The sequence below is a fragment of the Ictalurus punctatus genome, chromosome 7, assembly GCF_001660625.3.
Source record: "Ictalurus punctatus breed USDA103 chromosome 7, Coco_2.0, whole genome shotgun sequence".
Taxonomy (NCBI): Eukaryota; Metazoa; Chordata; class Actinopteri; order Siluriformes; family Ictaluridae; genus Ictalurus; species Ictalurus punctatus.
In genome coordinates, this window is record NC_030422.2 from 32,995,127 (window position 1) to 33,012,580 (window position 17,454).

The 17,454-nt window shown below is 37.2% G+C and overlaps 1 protein-coding gene and 1 long non-coding RNA gene across 2 annotated transcripts in view; both read right to left on the bottom strand.

The window, feature by feature from the left end:
• LOC108261720 (uncharacterized) overlaps positions 1–7,254 on the bottom strand; it is a 56,373-nt gene extending 49,119 nt beyond the window's left edge. The window contains exons 1-5 of the mRNA XM_053681866.1: positions 7,188–7,254; positions 6,719–6,830; positions 6,362–6,471; positions 3,620–3,731; positions 3,237–3,352 (exon numbers count right to left, since the gene is read on the bottom strand). Coding sequence (XP_053537841.1) covers positions 3,237–3,352; positions 3,620–3,731; positions 6,362–6,471; positions 6,719–6,830; positions 7,188–7,254 — 517 coding nt within the window. The remainder of the gene's footprint in view (positions 1–3,236; positions 3,353–3,619; positions 3,732–6,361; positions 6,472–6,718; positions 6,831–7,187) is intronic.
• A 6,549-nt stretch (positions 7,255–13,803) lies between these two features.
• Positions 13,804–16,561, bottom strand: LOC128633082 (uncharacterized). Its single transcript, XR_008396746.1, has 3 exons — positions 16,506–16,561; positions 15,682–15,719; positions 13,804–14,622 (listed from the first exon to the last, which is right to left on the bottom strand). It is a non-coding gene; the product is annotated as an uncharacterized LOC128633082 (long non-coding RNA).
• Between the last annotated feature and the right edge of the window lie 893 nt (positions 16,562–17,454).

Consider the following 17,454-nt stretch of genomic DNA (forward strand, 5'->3'; position numbering starts at 1 on the left):
ACACTATACCACTATGGATTCTACTATACTATACTACTATACTAGTATAAATACTACTATACTAACACTGTAGCACTATAAATAGTAGAATACTACAGCTATTCCAAGCCTCTACAGATATGAACAGTAACACTATAGATACTACAACATTAACAATACCCCAATAGACATTACTTTGCTATACTAATACTATCCCACTATTTCTATTATTATAAAAAATATATATGATAATGCTATACCACGCATCCTAAAGTAGATTCTACCAAAATAACAACAGTAGATACTACTATGGCACTGCAGATAAAACTATAATATACTAAAACTCTAGACATTCCTATTAATAATATATAGGCCATAAAGTGTAATCAGTGTGTGTAACTACAAAATTTACTAATGTTTGGATATGTTAATCAGGTATAATCTGGTATGTTTACCCAACAGTTAAGACTTCATACAGTGTTTGCTTCAGTATGTCACAGTACATGTTGGCATTCGTGGTTCCCTCAATGAACTGTAGCTCCCCAGTGCCGGCAGCACTCATGCAGCCCCAGACCATGACACTCCCACCACCATGCTTGACTGTAGGCAAGACACACTTGTCTTTGTACTCCTCACCTGGTTGCTGCCACACACGCATGACACCATCTGAACCAAATAAGTTTATCTCGGTCTCATCAGACCACAGGACATGGTTCCAGTAATCCATGTCCTTAGTCTGCTTGTCTTCAGCAAACTGTTTGCGGGCTTTCTTGTGCATCATCTTTAGAAGAGGCTTCCTTCTGGGACGACAGCCATGCAGACCAATTCGATGCAGCGTGCGGTGTATGGTCTGAGCACTGACAGGTTGACACCCCACCCTTCAACCTCTGCAGCAATGCTGGCAGCACTCATACGTCTATTTCCCAAACACAACCTCTGGATATGACGCTGAGCACATGTACTCAACTTCTTTGGTCGACCATGGCGAGGCCTGTTCTGAGTGGAACCTGTCCTGTTAAACCGCTGTATGGTTTTGGCCACCGTGCTGCAGCTCAGTGTCAGGGTCTTGGCAATCTTCTTATAGCCTAGGCCATCTTTATGTAGAGCAACAATTCTTTTTTTTCAGATCCTCAGAGAGTTCTTTGCCATGAGGTGCCATGTTGAACTTCCAGTGACCAGTATGAGGGAGTGTGAGAGCGATGACATCAAATTTAACACACCTGCTCCCCATTCACACCTGAGACCTTGTAACACTAACAAGTCACATGACACCGGGGAGGGAAAATGACTAATTGGGCCCAATTTGGACATTTTCACTTAGGGGTGTACTCACTTTTGTTGCCAGCGGTTTAGACATTAATGGCTGTATGTTGAGTTATTATGAGGGCACAGCAAATTTACACTGTTACACAAGCTGTACACTCACTACTTTACATTGTAGCACAGTGTCATTTCTTCAGTGTTGTCACGTGAAAAGATATCATCAAATATTTACAAAAATATAAGGGATGTACTCACTTTTGTGACATACTGTATATATCAGTAGATAGATAGATAGATAGATAGATAGATAGATAGATAGATAGATAGATAATGATTATACCTGGACTCCTCCAATATGGTGGTGGTGGGGGGGGCACATGATAGGTAAGGCTTGGGGGGGGGCTTTAGTTGCAAAAGGTTGTGAACCTCTGTGTTAGACTGATTGTCTAAACAATAAATAGCTCTGAATATCTACTCTTGGTTTGAGCTCTGGGTTTCACCTGTGAAGACTGAATTTGTTATTAAAAAGGATAAGCCAACATAAAGACCAGAGAACTGTCTATGGGAGGAAAGCAAGCCATTTTGAAGCTGAGAAATGATTGAACATATATCAGAGGCACTGTGCAAGCATTGGGCATAGCCAATACAATAATTGGGAATGTCCTGAAAAAGAAAGAAACCACTGGTATACTACAGACCAGACATGGAACAGGTCAGCCAAGGAAAACAACAGCAGTTGATGACAGAAATATTGTGAGAGCTTTGAAGAAAAGCACAAAAACAATAGTCAGTGACATCACCAGCACCCTCCACAGGGCAGGGTGAAGGTCTCACTATCCAGTGTTTGAAGAAGACTTCGAGAGCAGAAATACAGAGGTCAAACTACAAGATGTAAACCGCTCATTAGCAGAAAGAATCAGAAAGACCAGATTGGAATTCACAAAGAAATTCAGAGATGATCCACAAAAGTTCTGGAACCAAGATGCACCTCTGCCAAAGTGATGGAAAGGCCAAAGTGTTGAGAAAGAAAGGGTCTGCTCACAATCCAGAACATACAAGCTCATGGTTCAAGCATAGTGTCATGGCTTGGGCTTGCATGGCTGCTTCTGGAACATTCTCACTGATCTTTACTGATGATGGAACTCATGAGGATAGCAGCAGAATGAATTCCATATAATCACTTCAAATTTACACACATAATGAATTTTAACTTTGTTTTTATAAATGTGAACAAAAACAAGAAACTTTTAGATTTTTTTATATTTAACCCTACAATGCACAAATCAAAAAACCTATATCTATCCACTATCAGTACTGCTATACTAACTCTATACCAATAATTCTACCATATTTCTATATTAACATTATACTAACTATAGCTACTACTCTGACATCCAAACTCTCTACTACTATAGATACAATAAACACTAAAAGATCACATTAATGTTCACAGGTAATTTAACCTTTATACCAACACACACTAAATCCATACAACTGTCTATACTACTGCATTAAACTGACAATATCCCAGAGTGGCTATTGCTATACTAACAGACCAATTCCTATTATTAAAAGGAATAGCATGAGAACCGTGAATCTGATCAGAAAATAAATAAATAAATAAATAAATAAATAAATAAATAAATCATTTTCTGTTCATCATTAATCATTACTTAACAATAACTTTAGCTATCAAAAAAATATTGACAATATAATCATTAAAATGATACGCACTGTGTACAAATACTAAATCTCATCACTTCTCAATTTGTTTAAATATATATATTAGAAATGTGAGGCAGTATACACAGTTTCTCATTAAATATTTATATATTTTTATTTAATGGTGTGTCTCAATTCAGCAGTGTTACTCAAATTGAAACGGGCCTGTAAAAATACAACCACTTTATTTTTTAACCATTTCCTGGGTGTTTATAAAAAGGATGTTTATAAAATAAATATGGACTATTATTAATGGAGAGAGGATTCCCCACCTTTAGGTTGGACTGAGGTTGTAAACTTTCGGCTGTCAATTATTTTCAAGTGTTCCCGCACCCACTGATCTTTGGGATCTGCACACTGCCCACCCACACCACTATTTACAGTAAAACTGCAGAGGAGAGAGAAGATATACGTCAGTGTAAAACTGCAATAAAGACAGAAAATTAAACACTCATGTGTCCCAAACCTCCAAAATTATTTTTGTTATATTCTAATAAATTTCAAAAACTATCAAATGTGCTTCATGCTAATTTGAAGTTGTATTATAATAAATTTATTAGATATTTTATACAATTATTAGGCAATGATGTACATAGAAAAACAATAATTTTCTTCTTATTAATTATTCAAATACAATAAGGGGGTGAAAACTTACATGACTGCAGAATTTCGGCAGTGATCGTCTGTTACTCTGTACGCTGTAATGTGTATTTCAGGGATTGGATGTGTCTGGTAACCGCTACAGCATTCCACTGGTCTAAATGCATCTGTGTGAAAACATTCATGTATTTATTTATCAACCATGCCTTAGCACTCTGATTAAATGTTCACTAAGAAATGTTAATAAAAAGAGATGCTTTTTTTATCTAGTATATTTCAAATTAACTAATTAATATTATTTTTTAGAAGAGCACAGTAGTGCTATAACAGCTGCTATAACGTCATTCAACAACATTACAGATAACTATAAACGGGTTAAAAGCGAGACGTGTCGTTCGTTAATAAATTAGAAATTGCAGTTGTTGGTGCGTTGCTGTGGTGTAAGAATTCCTCTTGGGGATGCACTGTTTTAGGAAAATAATCAACGTTGGGGTTGTAAACAGTAACTCCGCTTCATCACACCACCCCATCAGTCAGTGTTTTACTGTAACAGCACATCACACACTGTGGTTTATTAACGCTGGATATTTTCAACAACCTCATCATCTTTTTTATGGACTTCAGCGACATTATAAACTCGATGCAGTTATTGCAAGCGAGGGAAATGCAACCAAATATTAAGTGTTATTTATTTGACTTTACTTTGTGGTCAGAGCTGCAAAGCCCTTTCGAGTGCAGGACATACGAGTGCATTTATACTTTTATTCACATAAACTTTGGGTGTTTAATCATTTGTTTGTTGTTTAAAAAATCTAGATGTAAATATCAGGAAATGAAAGCTGAAATTCTGATCTATCGTTTCATATTCGTCTTTTGATCTGAAGCCCAAATGTCCTCAGTAGCTGCGTTTACATGGACAACAATAATCCACTCTTAATCCGATTAAGACCATACTCTAATTAAGAAACTACCATGTAAACAACAATTTTTACTTACCTTAATCTAATTAAGGTCATAATCAAAGTAAGCAATAATCTAATTAACACAGGTGGAGTACTCCTGTTTTAGTCGCATTATGGACGTGTAGTAGTGACATGTACACACCTTAATCACATTATGAGCATCATGTGGGAGTTTTCACTGCATTTTGCAACAGGACACGATCACACACGGCAGCGCAACTGTTTTACGGCAAACAAGAGAGTACGGCTGTGTCCCAAATCGCATACTTTCCTACTACAGGCCTGTAGTGGGGAAAAATATATGCATCTTGGACACTATATAGACGTTAACTACGCGATTTGGGACACACCCATGGCTTCAAGCAGTTGTCTGTTTGCACGTATAGCATGACTAATAATTAACTGCACTTAAAACGTCCGTAAAAAATTCAATAAAAACACCCAAAACTGTACACGGTTCCATAACAAAGACGGACTGTATGTTGACACGTGAAATTCTGGAGGGACCTCGGACGGCGTGGCGCGGTGACGTCATGACGTGTGCTGTTAATCTAATTATGATCTATAACATGTAAAACGGGAACATGACAGGAGTATTCTAAAAGCGACTCATATAAACACCTTAATCACATTATTATCTTACTCAGATTAAGGTAAATAATTAGATTACTGCTTGCTGTCCATGTAAACGTAGTCATTGACGAAAAGAAAAAGGGGCTTTTCTGTTCCAATACTTTTGGAGGGGACAGTATAACCATAAAGCTCACTAACTCGCTCCCCCCCCCCCCCTCTCTCTAGCTCTCTCTCACTCTCTAGCTCTCTCTCTCTCTAGCTCTCTCTCTCTCTCTAGCTCTCTCTCTCTCCCTCTCTCTCACTCTACACACAGTTCCCTATACAGTTTTCAAAATGTCGGTTGAGTCGACAAGGCAGTTATCTGGTGGCCAGATTACAGACATAAAATGCAGAAAACAAATAAACATCTTTGAAATATTAAAACATTCGTGTATTGTCGGTACTTTATTTATTTCATTAATAGGACTTTTTTGTGTGAAGAAAACGATTAATTCCAATACAGGTCATATTGACCCCCCTTTATACATTCGTGTAGGTCATTTGATTCATGCATAGTCGGGTTAAATATAAAAAAAAATCTAAAAGTTGTGCGTTATAGCTGACACCTATATGAAGAAACTAAAAGATTCAATAGGTGCCTCGCACCTTCGGTGCTTGGCCCCTAATTACCTGATTCCTCTGTGTAATCCTGTTGAGCTGGAGGACTTAAATAGAAAACAGCAAATCTTTACTCACAGAGATAACACGTGAAACTCAACACAGGCTGTGAGGTTGAAACACTACCCACTGTGCAGCATTTTTAGTTTATATACTGTAAAATATGCAGACCTGCGCGTCTACAAGTGGAGATACTGTATTTACATGATTCATTCACTTACATTCTATATCGGGTGAGGCAGATAAAGCACAATTCATTAATTCTGAGATTCTTTTCAGCTCCTGTCAACAAATGTCTCATCCAGTTTGTACTGTCATAATATTAGTGTAACTAACGTTCATGATTATGATTTTTTTATTCATGTATTTGTTAGTAATTGTTTTTAATGTCAGTATCAAAGATGATATTGTGAACACTGTAATGTCTTTGAATATTTTTTTATGTCAAAAGTTCTTTTTTCTAAAAACAGAAACAGACATAATATATTAAATTTGATTTATAGTAAAAAGCTTTATTCCTCCTGTCCAATTACAGGAAGAGATACATAAAAAGGATGTTTATGAAATAAATATGAACTATTATTAATGGAGAGAGGATTACCCACCTTTAGGTTCGACCAAGGTCAACAGGCGGCTGTCAATTTTTTCCTTGATATCCTGCACCCACTCATCTTTGGGATTTGCACACACACGGCGACGATCAGAAAGGATCAAACTGCAGAGGAGAGAGAAGATATAGTCAGTGTATAACGGACACTCTCATGTGTCCCAAACCTCCAAAATTATTTTTGTTATATTCTAATGAATTTCAAAAACTATCAAATGTTCTTCATGGTAATTTAAAGTTGTATTATAATAAATTTATTAGATATTTTATACAAATATAAGGCAATGATGTACATAGAAAAACAATCATTTTCTTCTTTTTGATTATTAAATAAAATAAGGGGGTGAAAACTTACATGACTCCAGGATTTGTACACCGATGGTCTGTTTCTTCATACGCTGTAATGTGGATTACAGGGATTGGTTGTGTCAGGTAACTCAAACAGCACTGGACTGTTACACTTACACCTGTGTGAAAACATTCATGTATTTATTTATCAATCATGGCTTAGCACTCTGATTGAATATTCACTAAGAAATGTTAATAAATGAGGTGTTTATTTTATCTAGTATATTTGAAATTAATGAATTGTTTTTTTGTTTTGTTTTAAATAACAGCACCTGTGACGTGACGCCATGCGAAGGGCAGACGTGTGAAAGACAGCTCTGCGCACTTCGCTAATTTTTCATGATATAATCTGGTGAAATTCGGTACACCCGGTCACACTCTTGCTGATTGAGGTAAACATGGCAAAGAAGTCAAAATCCTCGAGCTCTGGAGACATTAAAAGACATTATGTGTTCAAGATGGAAGCGCGGACGAGCCTGTGGAGCGCGGACTCGTTGTGGGTGCTGCGGCGGGAGAAGAACTCCAGCGCCAACTGTCCCACATGTCGGGGATGATGACGAAGGTTGTTGCTGCCTCGGAAGATCTCGCTGTAATACGACGTCCGATTACCGCGATAGAAGTGAAATTCTCTGAGTTAGTTACAAGAGGCAGAATCGTGCAGTCCGATGGCAGACTTGTCTCGGGGGCTTTTGCCACTGCAAAGCCTTTCCATTAATCTAACCAGAGAAGGTAAATCACACCCCGTTATTTCACATCTGCACTCAGTGTGGACAAGCGTGTCCAGAGTGTTTGATTCTGATATTTATCTCAATGTTGCCTCGAGCCTATGGCTAAACCCCAAACTACGTATTAAAAAGTCCCCTTTTTGTTGGTCAGAGTGGATCACGAGGGGGGTTAATACACTCGGTGATCTTTATGAGAATGGTGTGATGATATCTTTTGAAAAATTGGTTCAACATTTTGGGATCCCCAGATCTCAGTTTTTTCGGTATCTTCAACTACGCCACTTGCTCTGTACTATTTTTGGAAGTAGCATGCACCCCCTAAAGCAGCAGATACTCTGGGAGAGGTGATTTCTGCTTTTGGAAGAGGGCATGAAGCATCAGTGTATTACTCCTTGCTGATTCAGAGTCTAGGGGACGGAGTCTCGACCACTCTCAAGAGATTATGGGAGAAGGATTTAAATTTGGAATTGGGGGAGGGAGAGTGGGCTAGGATTTTAAAAAAATATAAAAACTGCATCTAGAGACGCAAGGGTGCACCTTATACAATTTAAGATTTTACATCGGTTCTATTGGACCCCCGTGAATTTTATAGGCTCGGTCTTAAAGACACCCACCTGCTGGCGATGCCATTCAGAAGATGGAGACACCACCCATGTTTTTTTGTGGGTGTCGTAAGATCCAAGAATTTTGGTTGAAGGTGCAGAGCTTTGTATGTGAGGTGTTGAACACTCAGATCTCGTTCTGCCCTAGACTCTGTATTTTGGGAGATGGGGAGGTCACAAAATTGGAGGATAGGTACAAAAAAGATTGGGTTTTGACCAGTGTGATGATTGGTAGGCAGGTTATTTTAAGGGGAGGGAAATCAGATGGAGCACCCTCGTTTCCAGAGTGGTGTGTGGAGATGGGGAGGGTGGCTGCCTTTGAGGAGGGGTCGAGCAGAAGGATGGGAGTTGGGAATTTCTTCAGGAAGAAATGGAGCAGTTATTTGGCGTTTTGGGGGGACTCTCGAGGAGGGGCGGTGGAGAGTATAATTTAGAGATTATTGTATATTCCTTTGTTTTTTTTAATTGTGTGTATTTTTTATTATTATTATTTTTATTATTAATTTATTTTATCTTTTTGGATATGTGAGTTTATATTCTATTGACCACAGGGGGGTTCGTGGGGGGACCAGGGTGGGGTGACCAGGGTGGGGTGGGAGGTTGGTAGGGGGAGGGGTTATAGTGGGGATTTATGTTAAAACAGTTTGATTCATTATATATGTTGTTTGTCTCTTTGTGTTAACTTGTGAATCAATAAAAGTGTTAATTACAAAAAATAAAAATAAATAACAGCACCTGTAACAGTAGTCTTTAAAAGAGAGATGTTAATAAATTAGAAATTGCAGTTGTTGGTGCGTTGCTGTGGTGTAAGAATTCCTCTTGGGGATGCACTGTTTTAGGAAAATAATCAACGTTGGGGTTGTAAACAGTAACTCCGCTTCATCACACCACCCCATCAGTCAGTGTTTTACTGTAACAGCACATCACACACTGTGGTTTATTAACGCTGGATATTTTCAACAACCTCATCATCGTTTTAGGGACTTCAGCGACATTATAAACCAATATAATATTATGTAACTGGTTGTAGTCTGCATTGTGTGTTTTATTTAATCCAGAAAAAAAAATGTAGGCGGACGGCAACTGGGTCGACTCTTTGTTCATTCTCTCTCTCCTCTCTCTCCCATTCAACCCTAACATGAAAGGGAAGAGGAGGAGCCAAAACAGGAAATGACAAAACCAATGACATCACGGCAACCAAAAGGAAAAATACTCAGACAAACAGACAGTCACACCAGGTACACATCTCCTTTTGTGTAATTCTACACATGACATTTATGGAGTATTTTCCATACCCGTTACAATTATGTACAGAAAACTATGTAAAAGTGAACGTTATCTTACACAGGGCCATGGTGATGGACTGAAGGTAGGAGAGAATGAGAGAACATGATGGTAAAGCAGATGATGATGATGATGATGATGGTGAGGATATGAACACAGTCATATTAATGCAGGTATTACCTCAGTGCTCGTCTTATTAGAAGAATGGGAGAGAGAGGTAGCTGCACCTTAAGCTTTACTTCACTAAGGGTCGTTATTATTGCTGTGTCAACATTCGCTGTGAATTTTGTAGGTATGATTCTGATTGGTGTTTTTTTTGTCCTTTTGTATAGTTGGTGCTGTTGTATTAGCCTGCCCTTCATACAGGAAGTCTCAGTCCTCCTATGATGATTATTGTTAATTCCTTCTTGTATTGTTTGCTTCATTCGACTAATGTCTGATGGCGTTGGTTGCTGGTTTTAAATAATTCTTGGCCAGTTTTTTAGCTTTAATAAAAATCTATTTTTGTATGGAAACCCATGCCTCTTGCCTTTTCTAAGTGGATCGTAGTTGTGCCTTAATTTGGGTTGTTTTCCTCGCTTCCTCGGGGTGGCGTAGTCATTACGAGTGAGTCACTTGCTACAGGAAGCATACCCTCTGTCGTTGTGCTAGTCTTTAGCAAACCTTTGATTTATTTTCCTGGTTTGATCTGTTTCTGTTCAGTGCTCGAACTGGGCTGGTACTCACGACATGTTCTCTCGACATGTCTCAAGATAAATAATGTTAGTGATAGAATATCTTTATGTAATGACCACGTTTACACGCACATTAAATTCCATTGAAGGCCTATATTGGGGTTGCAGCCGTATTCCGAATACGATGTTTATATGCGTACTGGCATTGGAAAACTCCTGCATACACGGTTGTTGTAATTATGCCTGAGTTACCCTTCCTAAATACAGAGCCTACAGCTAAGCATCTGTTGGCACACACAATTCCTTGCGAACTGAGCATGCGCATATATATCTCCTTTCAGTGGATTTTCTGAATAAGGTGTTTACATGCAACAAATTTCTGATTAACAAACACACACACATACATAATATAACAATAATAAAACTAATAGTATATGGCATCACAGAGATATTACTTTATTATATTATTCTATATTGTAAAATGAATAGTTTGGCAAATGGTTGTCCCTTTGAGTAAATAAATGTATTTTTAATTTTTAATTTATTTTAAAAGATCTTTTATTCACTGTAGAAATTCAGAATGTATTATTTATTCACACGGTTAATAAAATCATTAACTGAACCGAGTACTTGGAAAAAGTTACAGCCCAAGAGTGTGTCAATGAATGAATGTTAAGATTTTAGCAAAGCATAAGAAGCCATTCTCCCCTGGTATTTTAAATATTAATATTATTTTTAAAGAATATTTTGTCTAGTAAGACTTTCCCATGAATTTTTTTTAATGAAGAGTAACACTACAGTTTTGAAATGCTCAATTAAGATGAGCAATTTTTTTTATGGGTTTTTTTTTTTTTTTTACGAACGCTTTAAGTGCAGTTAATTATTAGTCATGCTATACGTGCAAATAGACGACTGCTTGAAGCCGTGGGCTGCGTCTCAAATCGCATACTTACCTACTGTATAGTAGCCGAGATACATGTATTTTTCCCCACTACAGGCCTATAGTAGGAAAGTATGCGATTTGGGACACAGCCGAACTCTCTTGTTCGCCGTAAAACGTAAAACTGCCGTGTGTGATCGTGGACAGCTTTACGTTTTTTTTTTACTCATCCACGGCTTCAAGCAGTTGTCTATTAGCACGTATAGCATGACAAATAATTAACCGCACTTAAAGCGTTCGTAAAAAAAAAATTAAAAACACTCAAAACTGTATACGGTCCCATAATGAAGACGAACTGTATGTTGATACGTGAAATTCTGGAGGGACGTCAGACGGCGTGGCGCGGTGACGTAATGACGCGGGCTGTTAATCTAATTATGTTCTATAACATGTAAAACGGGAACATGACTGGAGTATTCTAAAAGCGACTCATGTAAACACCTTAATCACATTATTATCTTACTCAGAGTAAGGTCAATAATTAGATTACTGCTGTTCATGTAAACCTAGTCACTGACTTGTATGGCAGACACTGCACATAATTAGATTAAGTATGTGTGTACAGCGTGTGTCGTGGATATGGTGAAGATTTCTGTGAGGAGACGTTTATTTAACATTTATAGTGGGAGTCTTCAGGGGAGAGGAGTTCATGCTTTGCAGTTTCTCTGTAACAAACAAAGCTGTATTTTTTTACTTGAAGAGAAAGAAAAAAGAGAGGATGCTGAGGAAACGAATGTTTACACATTAAACAGGACTATAAACAGATAAAGTATGATGTCGTAACTGCTCGCGAGTCTCTGTGGTATATGAGTAATAACACAACGGTAGCCGTGCTGTTACAGGAAAATAATCAAGTGCAGGGTGTTAGCAGTAACTCCGCTTCATCACACCACCACATCGCTCAGTATTTTACTGTAACAGTGCGACAAACACACAGTTTATTAACGCTGCTTATTCTCAGCAACCTGCTCGTCTTTTTAGAGACTTCAGTATCATTATAAACCAGAGGAGTGTTCAGGAGTAATGACTCCAGTCCAGATGTTTTAACAATTTTCTATCTTACTAGTGTCTACTTAGTGCTTAAGTTAATGCATGTTAACTGATAAAAACAAATGATCACAAGTACAGATAATAATATGTACAAAGCAACATGTTATCAAGGTAAAAAGGTAAGCTTTATCTTACTCTGAGCCGCTGTGAAGGACTGAAGGCAGCCGAGAACCAGCAGAACCAGCAGGAGAGAACGAGAGACCATGGCTGCTGATGATGATCACGATGTGAACAGGACCGTATTAATGCAGATATCACTTCAGCACTGGTCTTATAAGCTGATAAGAGGGGTGTGAGAGTGTGGTTTGAGAGGGAGTGGCAGTTTGATGGTGATGAAATGTTGCACTTTGATTAAAAGAGAAAAAATTCGTCCATTCCACAGAAAACCAAGCTGCGGTTTTCAACCAAAGATGGAAAGATCTGAGCAGCGTTGACACACTTTCCCAGCCAAACTTACATAAAATAAAATAAACATCAATATAAATAAGTGCAGCTTCACTGGAGTAAAAGAATCATTTAACCAGCACGACACATCACACGACACACAAGAGATAATCAATAATTATTATTAAAATGTGCCTAATTATTAGCATGGCCTGTACTTCTTTAGTCCCTTCACTGGGTTTAGTGTGAAGTGCTAAGAACAATATCCTGTTTTATTTTCATCTCTGAATCGAGATTGAAAAAATATATTTTTAAGTAATTTAAATTAGTAAACTAAAACTATTTAAATGAATGTGAGAGAGAAATAGCTTGCAGGTTTTGGATGCTACCAAAAATCACTAATTGTTTTTTTGACAGGTCTAGGTCAAAGGTCATCATCAAATATATTTATGATAGCAGGTCATTATATATATATATATATATATATATATATATATTATAAATCCGGTTCTGGTGCAATCCTATGCACACACAAGTTCTTTCACATAGATTGTATTCATACATAGTATGGACATGTACATACCTCTTCCCCAAGAAACCAAGCTGTGGCATTCACCTGAAGTGAGCAGCCCAACTTACACCACACAACTATATACAATAAAATAACGAGAAATCTTCGTTCAAGCTTCGTTCAAGTAAAACTGTAAATCATATTTTAAACAAATCTCCACATCACTCACAATAATATATCGTCATTATTAAATATGCCCAATGATTAGTTTGTGCTGTACTTTAGTCTGTACTTTAGTCCTGTATTTTAGTCTGTACTTTAGTCTGTACTTTAGTCCTGTACTTTAGTCTGTACTTTAGTCTGTACTTTAGTCTGTACTTTAGTCTGTACTTTAGTCCTGTACTTTAGTCCTGTACTGAGTGTGAAGTGCTGAAGAGAAATATTCTGTTTTATTCTCATAAACAGTTTAAACAAACACAGAATAAAAATAAAAATGTCATTTAAATAGTAAACTAAAACCTATTTACATGAATAAATCTGAAAATCTGCTTTGATCAACAGAAACTATGTGTGTGTGTGTGTGTGTGTGTGTGTTTGTGTGTGTGTGTGTGCGTGTGTGTGTGTGTGTGTGTGTGTGTGTGCGTGCGTGCGTGCGTGCGTGTGTGTGTGTGTGTGTGTGTGTGTGTGTGTGTGTGTGTGTGTTTGTGTGTGTTGTGCTGATGAGGATAGTGATTAAGATAAGATAGTGATTACCATGCTATTTTCTCTCTCTCTCTCTCTCTCTCTCTCTTAAACATGCACACACACACACACACACACACACACACACACACACACACACACACACACACACACACACACACAAACGTTTAACCCATTCCTATTTCTGTTGGGGTTTTTTTTTGTACCTAGATTTCATAAAATAAAACATTTTTAAAAAGATATGTTGTGTTTTATAACTTTTTACCTTGATGGAGGATAACCTCTAAAGCTGCTGAATTCTGGATTGTGATTGGTCAGAAGGTGTTGATCTGTGCAGATCTAATACGAACGAGCACATTAAAATAAAAGCTGTGACTTCTATAACACACTGTTACTGTATATAAACCTGAAATAATAAAACGGGATAAAATCCACAAGTCAGAAATAACGAGATTATTATGTCAAAAATAAGGAGGTGAGATTTTGCAGCTTGTGGTTCGGAGCGTTTTAGTGTTCGTCCACGAGGTAGTGAGAGTGAAGCGTTTTGTACAGACATTCGTTTAAGGAAATTCTTTTTATTTCTCATTTATAATGATAATTATTTTGCCTATCTATATGTGTAGCTCTGTATCTGTCAGTCTATAATACAGTAGATACACAGAAATGTTGAGGATGGGAACTTCTGCAGTAAACAACAACATGTCTCATAATACTGTGATTATTTACTGACCTTCAATCTTCTATTATTTTTACAATCTATAGCCATAGTCTTACAGTGTGTATATAGGTCTATATGTATTTGTTTGTTTTTCGTCTTATATAAATAACTTTTATTTTTAAACTTTTTTATTAAACATTGCTATCAAAGATGCGATATCATTAATCTCTTAATGTAACTAACATTGATTTCTTTTCAATGTGAAAATGTGATTTACACTTTATTGTGATTTACACTTTATTGTGATTTACACTTTAATGACTTTTACAGTTATTGGATTCTTCAGGTATGTGATGCAATACACATCTGCTCCATTTGGACCTGTGTGAAAACATTTATGCATTCATTTATCAATCATGGATTAGCACTCTGATACAATGCTTACTAAATAATTAAAGACATGAGATGCTTTTATATCTGGTATGTTAAATACCGAAGCAGTACTGAATTCTGGATTCTGATTGGTCACAAGGCGCTGACCCATTTTCTATAATAGCAGCTGTGAAATTAATGCAGCTGCAAATCACAGTTTTTTAGTTTTGTTTTTAATCCGGTGAGGTGGAGCATTCACCATAAAAGTGACTGGGACGTTAGAGTGTCTACACTTCATAACAGTCAGATGTAAATCAGTAACTTTACGTTTTCTGACATCTTCAGGAGTTTACGCTTTGCCGTTTCTTGGTAGCATGGCAAACTGTGTTTATATTTGTTTTGTTTTGTTTTTTTCCAAAATTCAAGAGATTAAAAAAAGTTGAAGGAGGAAGCAACTGTTTATAGCTGCTACACTGTAAATGAGAACAGGAACTAACTTGTTTCATGGACGTTCCACAACATTACAGTACACCTAACTATATACAGACCAAAAGCATATACACTACTAAAACTGTACCACTATAGATACTGTTATACTTACACTACACCACTATAGATACTGTTATACTTACACTACACCACTATAGATACTGTTATACTTACACTACACCACTATAGATACTGTTATACTTACACTACAGCACTGTAGATACTGTTATACTCACACTATACCACCACTGTAGAAAATACCATATTATACTAAAACTATAAAGCTATAGACAGTGGACAGTAGGCTAATTTTTCTGTTATTTCAGTTAATCAAGTGATATGGAACTGTAATGTGGTGAAGACCTGACTGGAACTACTTTAGCTGTGCATTAACTGAAAACCAGCTGCACACCTCAGAACGTCTGTCAGCCAATCAGAATCGAGAATTCAACAGCACTGTGGTGTAAGACTATAAAAAACCATACTAATATGTACACTAATATAAATACTAAAATGCAGACAGAAATACTGTATAGTGTACAGTACACAGTGTACAGTACGATTACTTCACTTACGTACCATAATGGATGCGGCAGGAGAATCTGTCTTGTCAGACTCTGGTGAAACAATAAAAGATGTTATTAATTTTCATTTTAAATTAAATTATACCAACATATACTAAAATAACAACTGTACATACTATTATATTAACACTGTTCCACTACAGAAACTACTCTAATAACACTATGCACCTACAGATACTATACTAACACTGCACCACTATAGACACTGTCATACTAACACTTTAACACTATAGATACTACACTGCTGTACTTAGGGCTGATTTATACTTCTGTATATACAAGTGTGTATCTGTGAGCAGCTCAGGATGTCATGCAAGGATCCTCACACAGTGAAGTCACACCAGAATTTACAGACTTACGCAGGAAAGAAGAGCATAAACAAAAGTTGTGTGGTAGTCATATTTGTCTAATTTGGTGAAGATCAAATGAACCACTTCGGATGAGTTAGAAAAAAATGGTTTTCAGAAAATTCAAAATGCCAGAAATATATTCAGGAGGAAATCGTCTGCATTCGACTCAGGACGAGCCAAGGAATCAAACAAAAACAAGGATTTTGTTTCTAGGCCTTACAGATAAAAAGTTATTAGCATAAACGTAAGTCAACATTTGAGCAGTTGGTGGTGCTAGACGGTTTGAGATGAAGATTCCAACCTTGCTATGCTTAATGGTGAGACTGTCCTCTATCTCTGTGCCAAATTTCATAACTTTCCCACAAGCAGTTCTATGCGCTGCCATAGACTCGAGTGGAAGAAGAAGAAAAAGAAGAAACTAACAGATTCAATAGGTGCCTCGCACCTTCGGTGCTTGGCCCCTAATTACCTGATTCCTCTGTGTAATCCTGTTGAGCTGGAGGACTTGTAGCTAAAATAGAAAACAGCAAATCTTTAATCACAGAGATAACACGTGAAACTCAACACAGGCTGTGAGGTTGAAACACTACCCACTGTGCAGCATTTTTAGTTTATATACTGTAAAATATGCAGACCTGCGCGTCTACAAGTGGAGATAGGCTCAGAGAGGGAAAACAACAACACACACACACACACACACACACACACACACACACACACTTTAACAACATGCACACTTTATCGGGAAGCAGTCCAGGCCCACGGCCTTCCACTCGTAACTCTAACGAGGATGCCAATACACTACAGAAGAATAAAACACTGCTGGGAGAAATTTGTAGTGCAAGGTGCTGCTCTGGGTTGCCAGATCAGTTTATACTACTGTTGAGATCACAGTGCTAATTATATACTTTTACTAAACATTTGCAAAATTAATTAATAACATTCGTAACAACATCCAAGCTGTTTTACTAATGTGGTCTATAGAGCATTGTGTGTTTCAAATAAGCAAAATAATATGCCTTTTGCCTCAATGAATATGCAATTTAGGGCATTTCAACTTAAAAGCACAAAATACAGAGCGCAGTCAATGGAAATCGACTAATTTAGCACCCGGAATATTATTCGCTAAGCCTAAAGCTCAGGTTGGGAATGGTGCTTGTATGTTCAAATTAATACATCCCAAAGGAAAGTATTAAATTAGCTGAAGACAACATTGTCAGAGGACAAAAGGAAATGTTTTAATTATGAGAATGTTTAACAAGATTAAACGTTAACTGATCAAAAGTCTCTTAAACTGATGCCAATAACAAATCAAATGTTCATTACACACCTTTGTATCGCACCTTTAATGGCAACAGCGTTTAACCAGAGACTGCGAAAAGGTCTTCATTCACACGTTCCCTTTAAACAGAACCCAC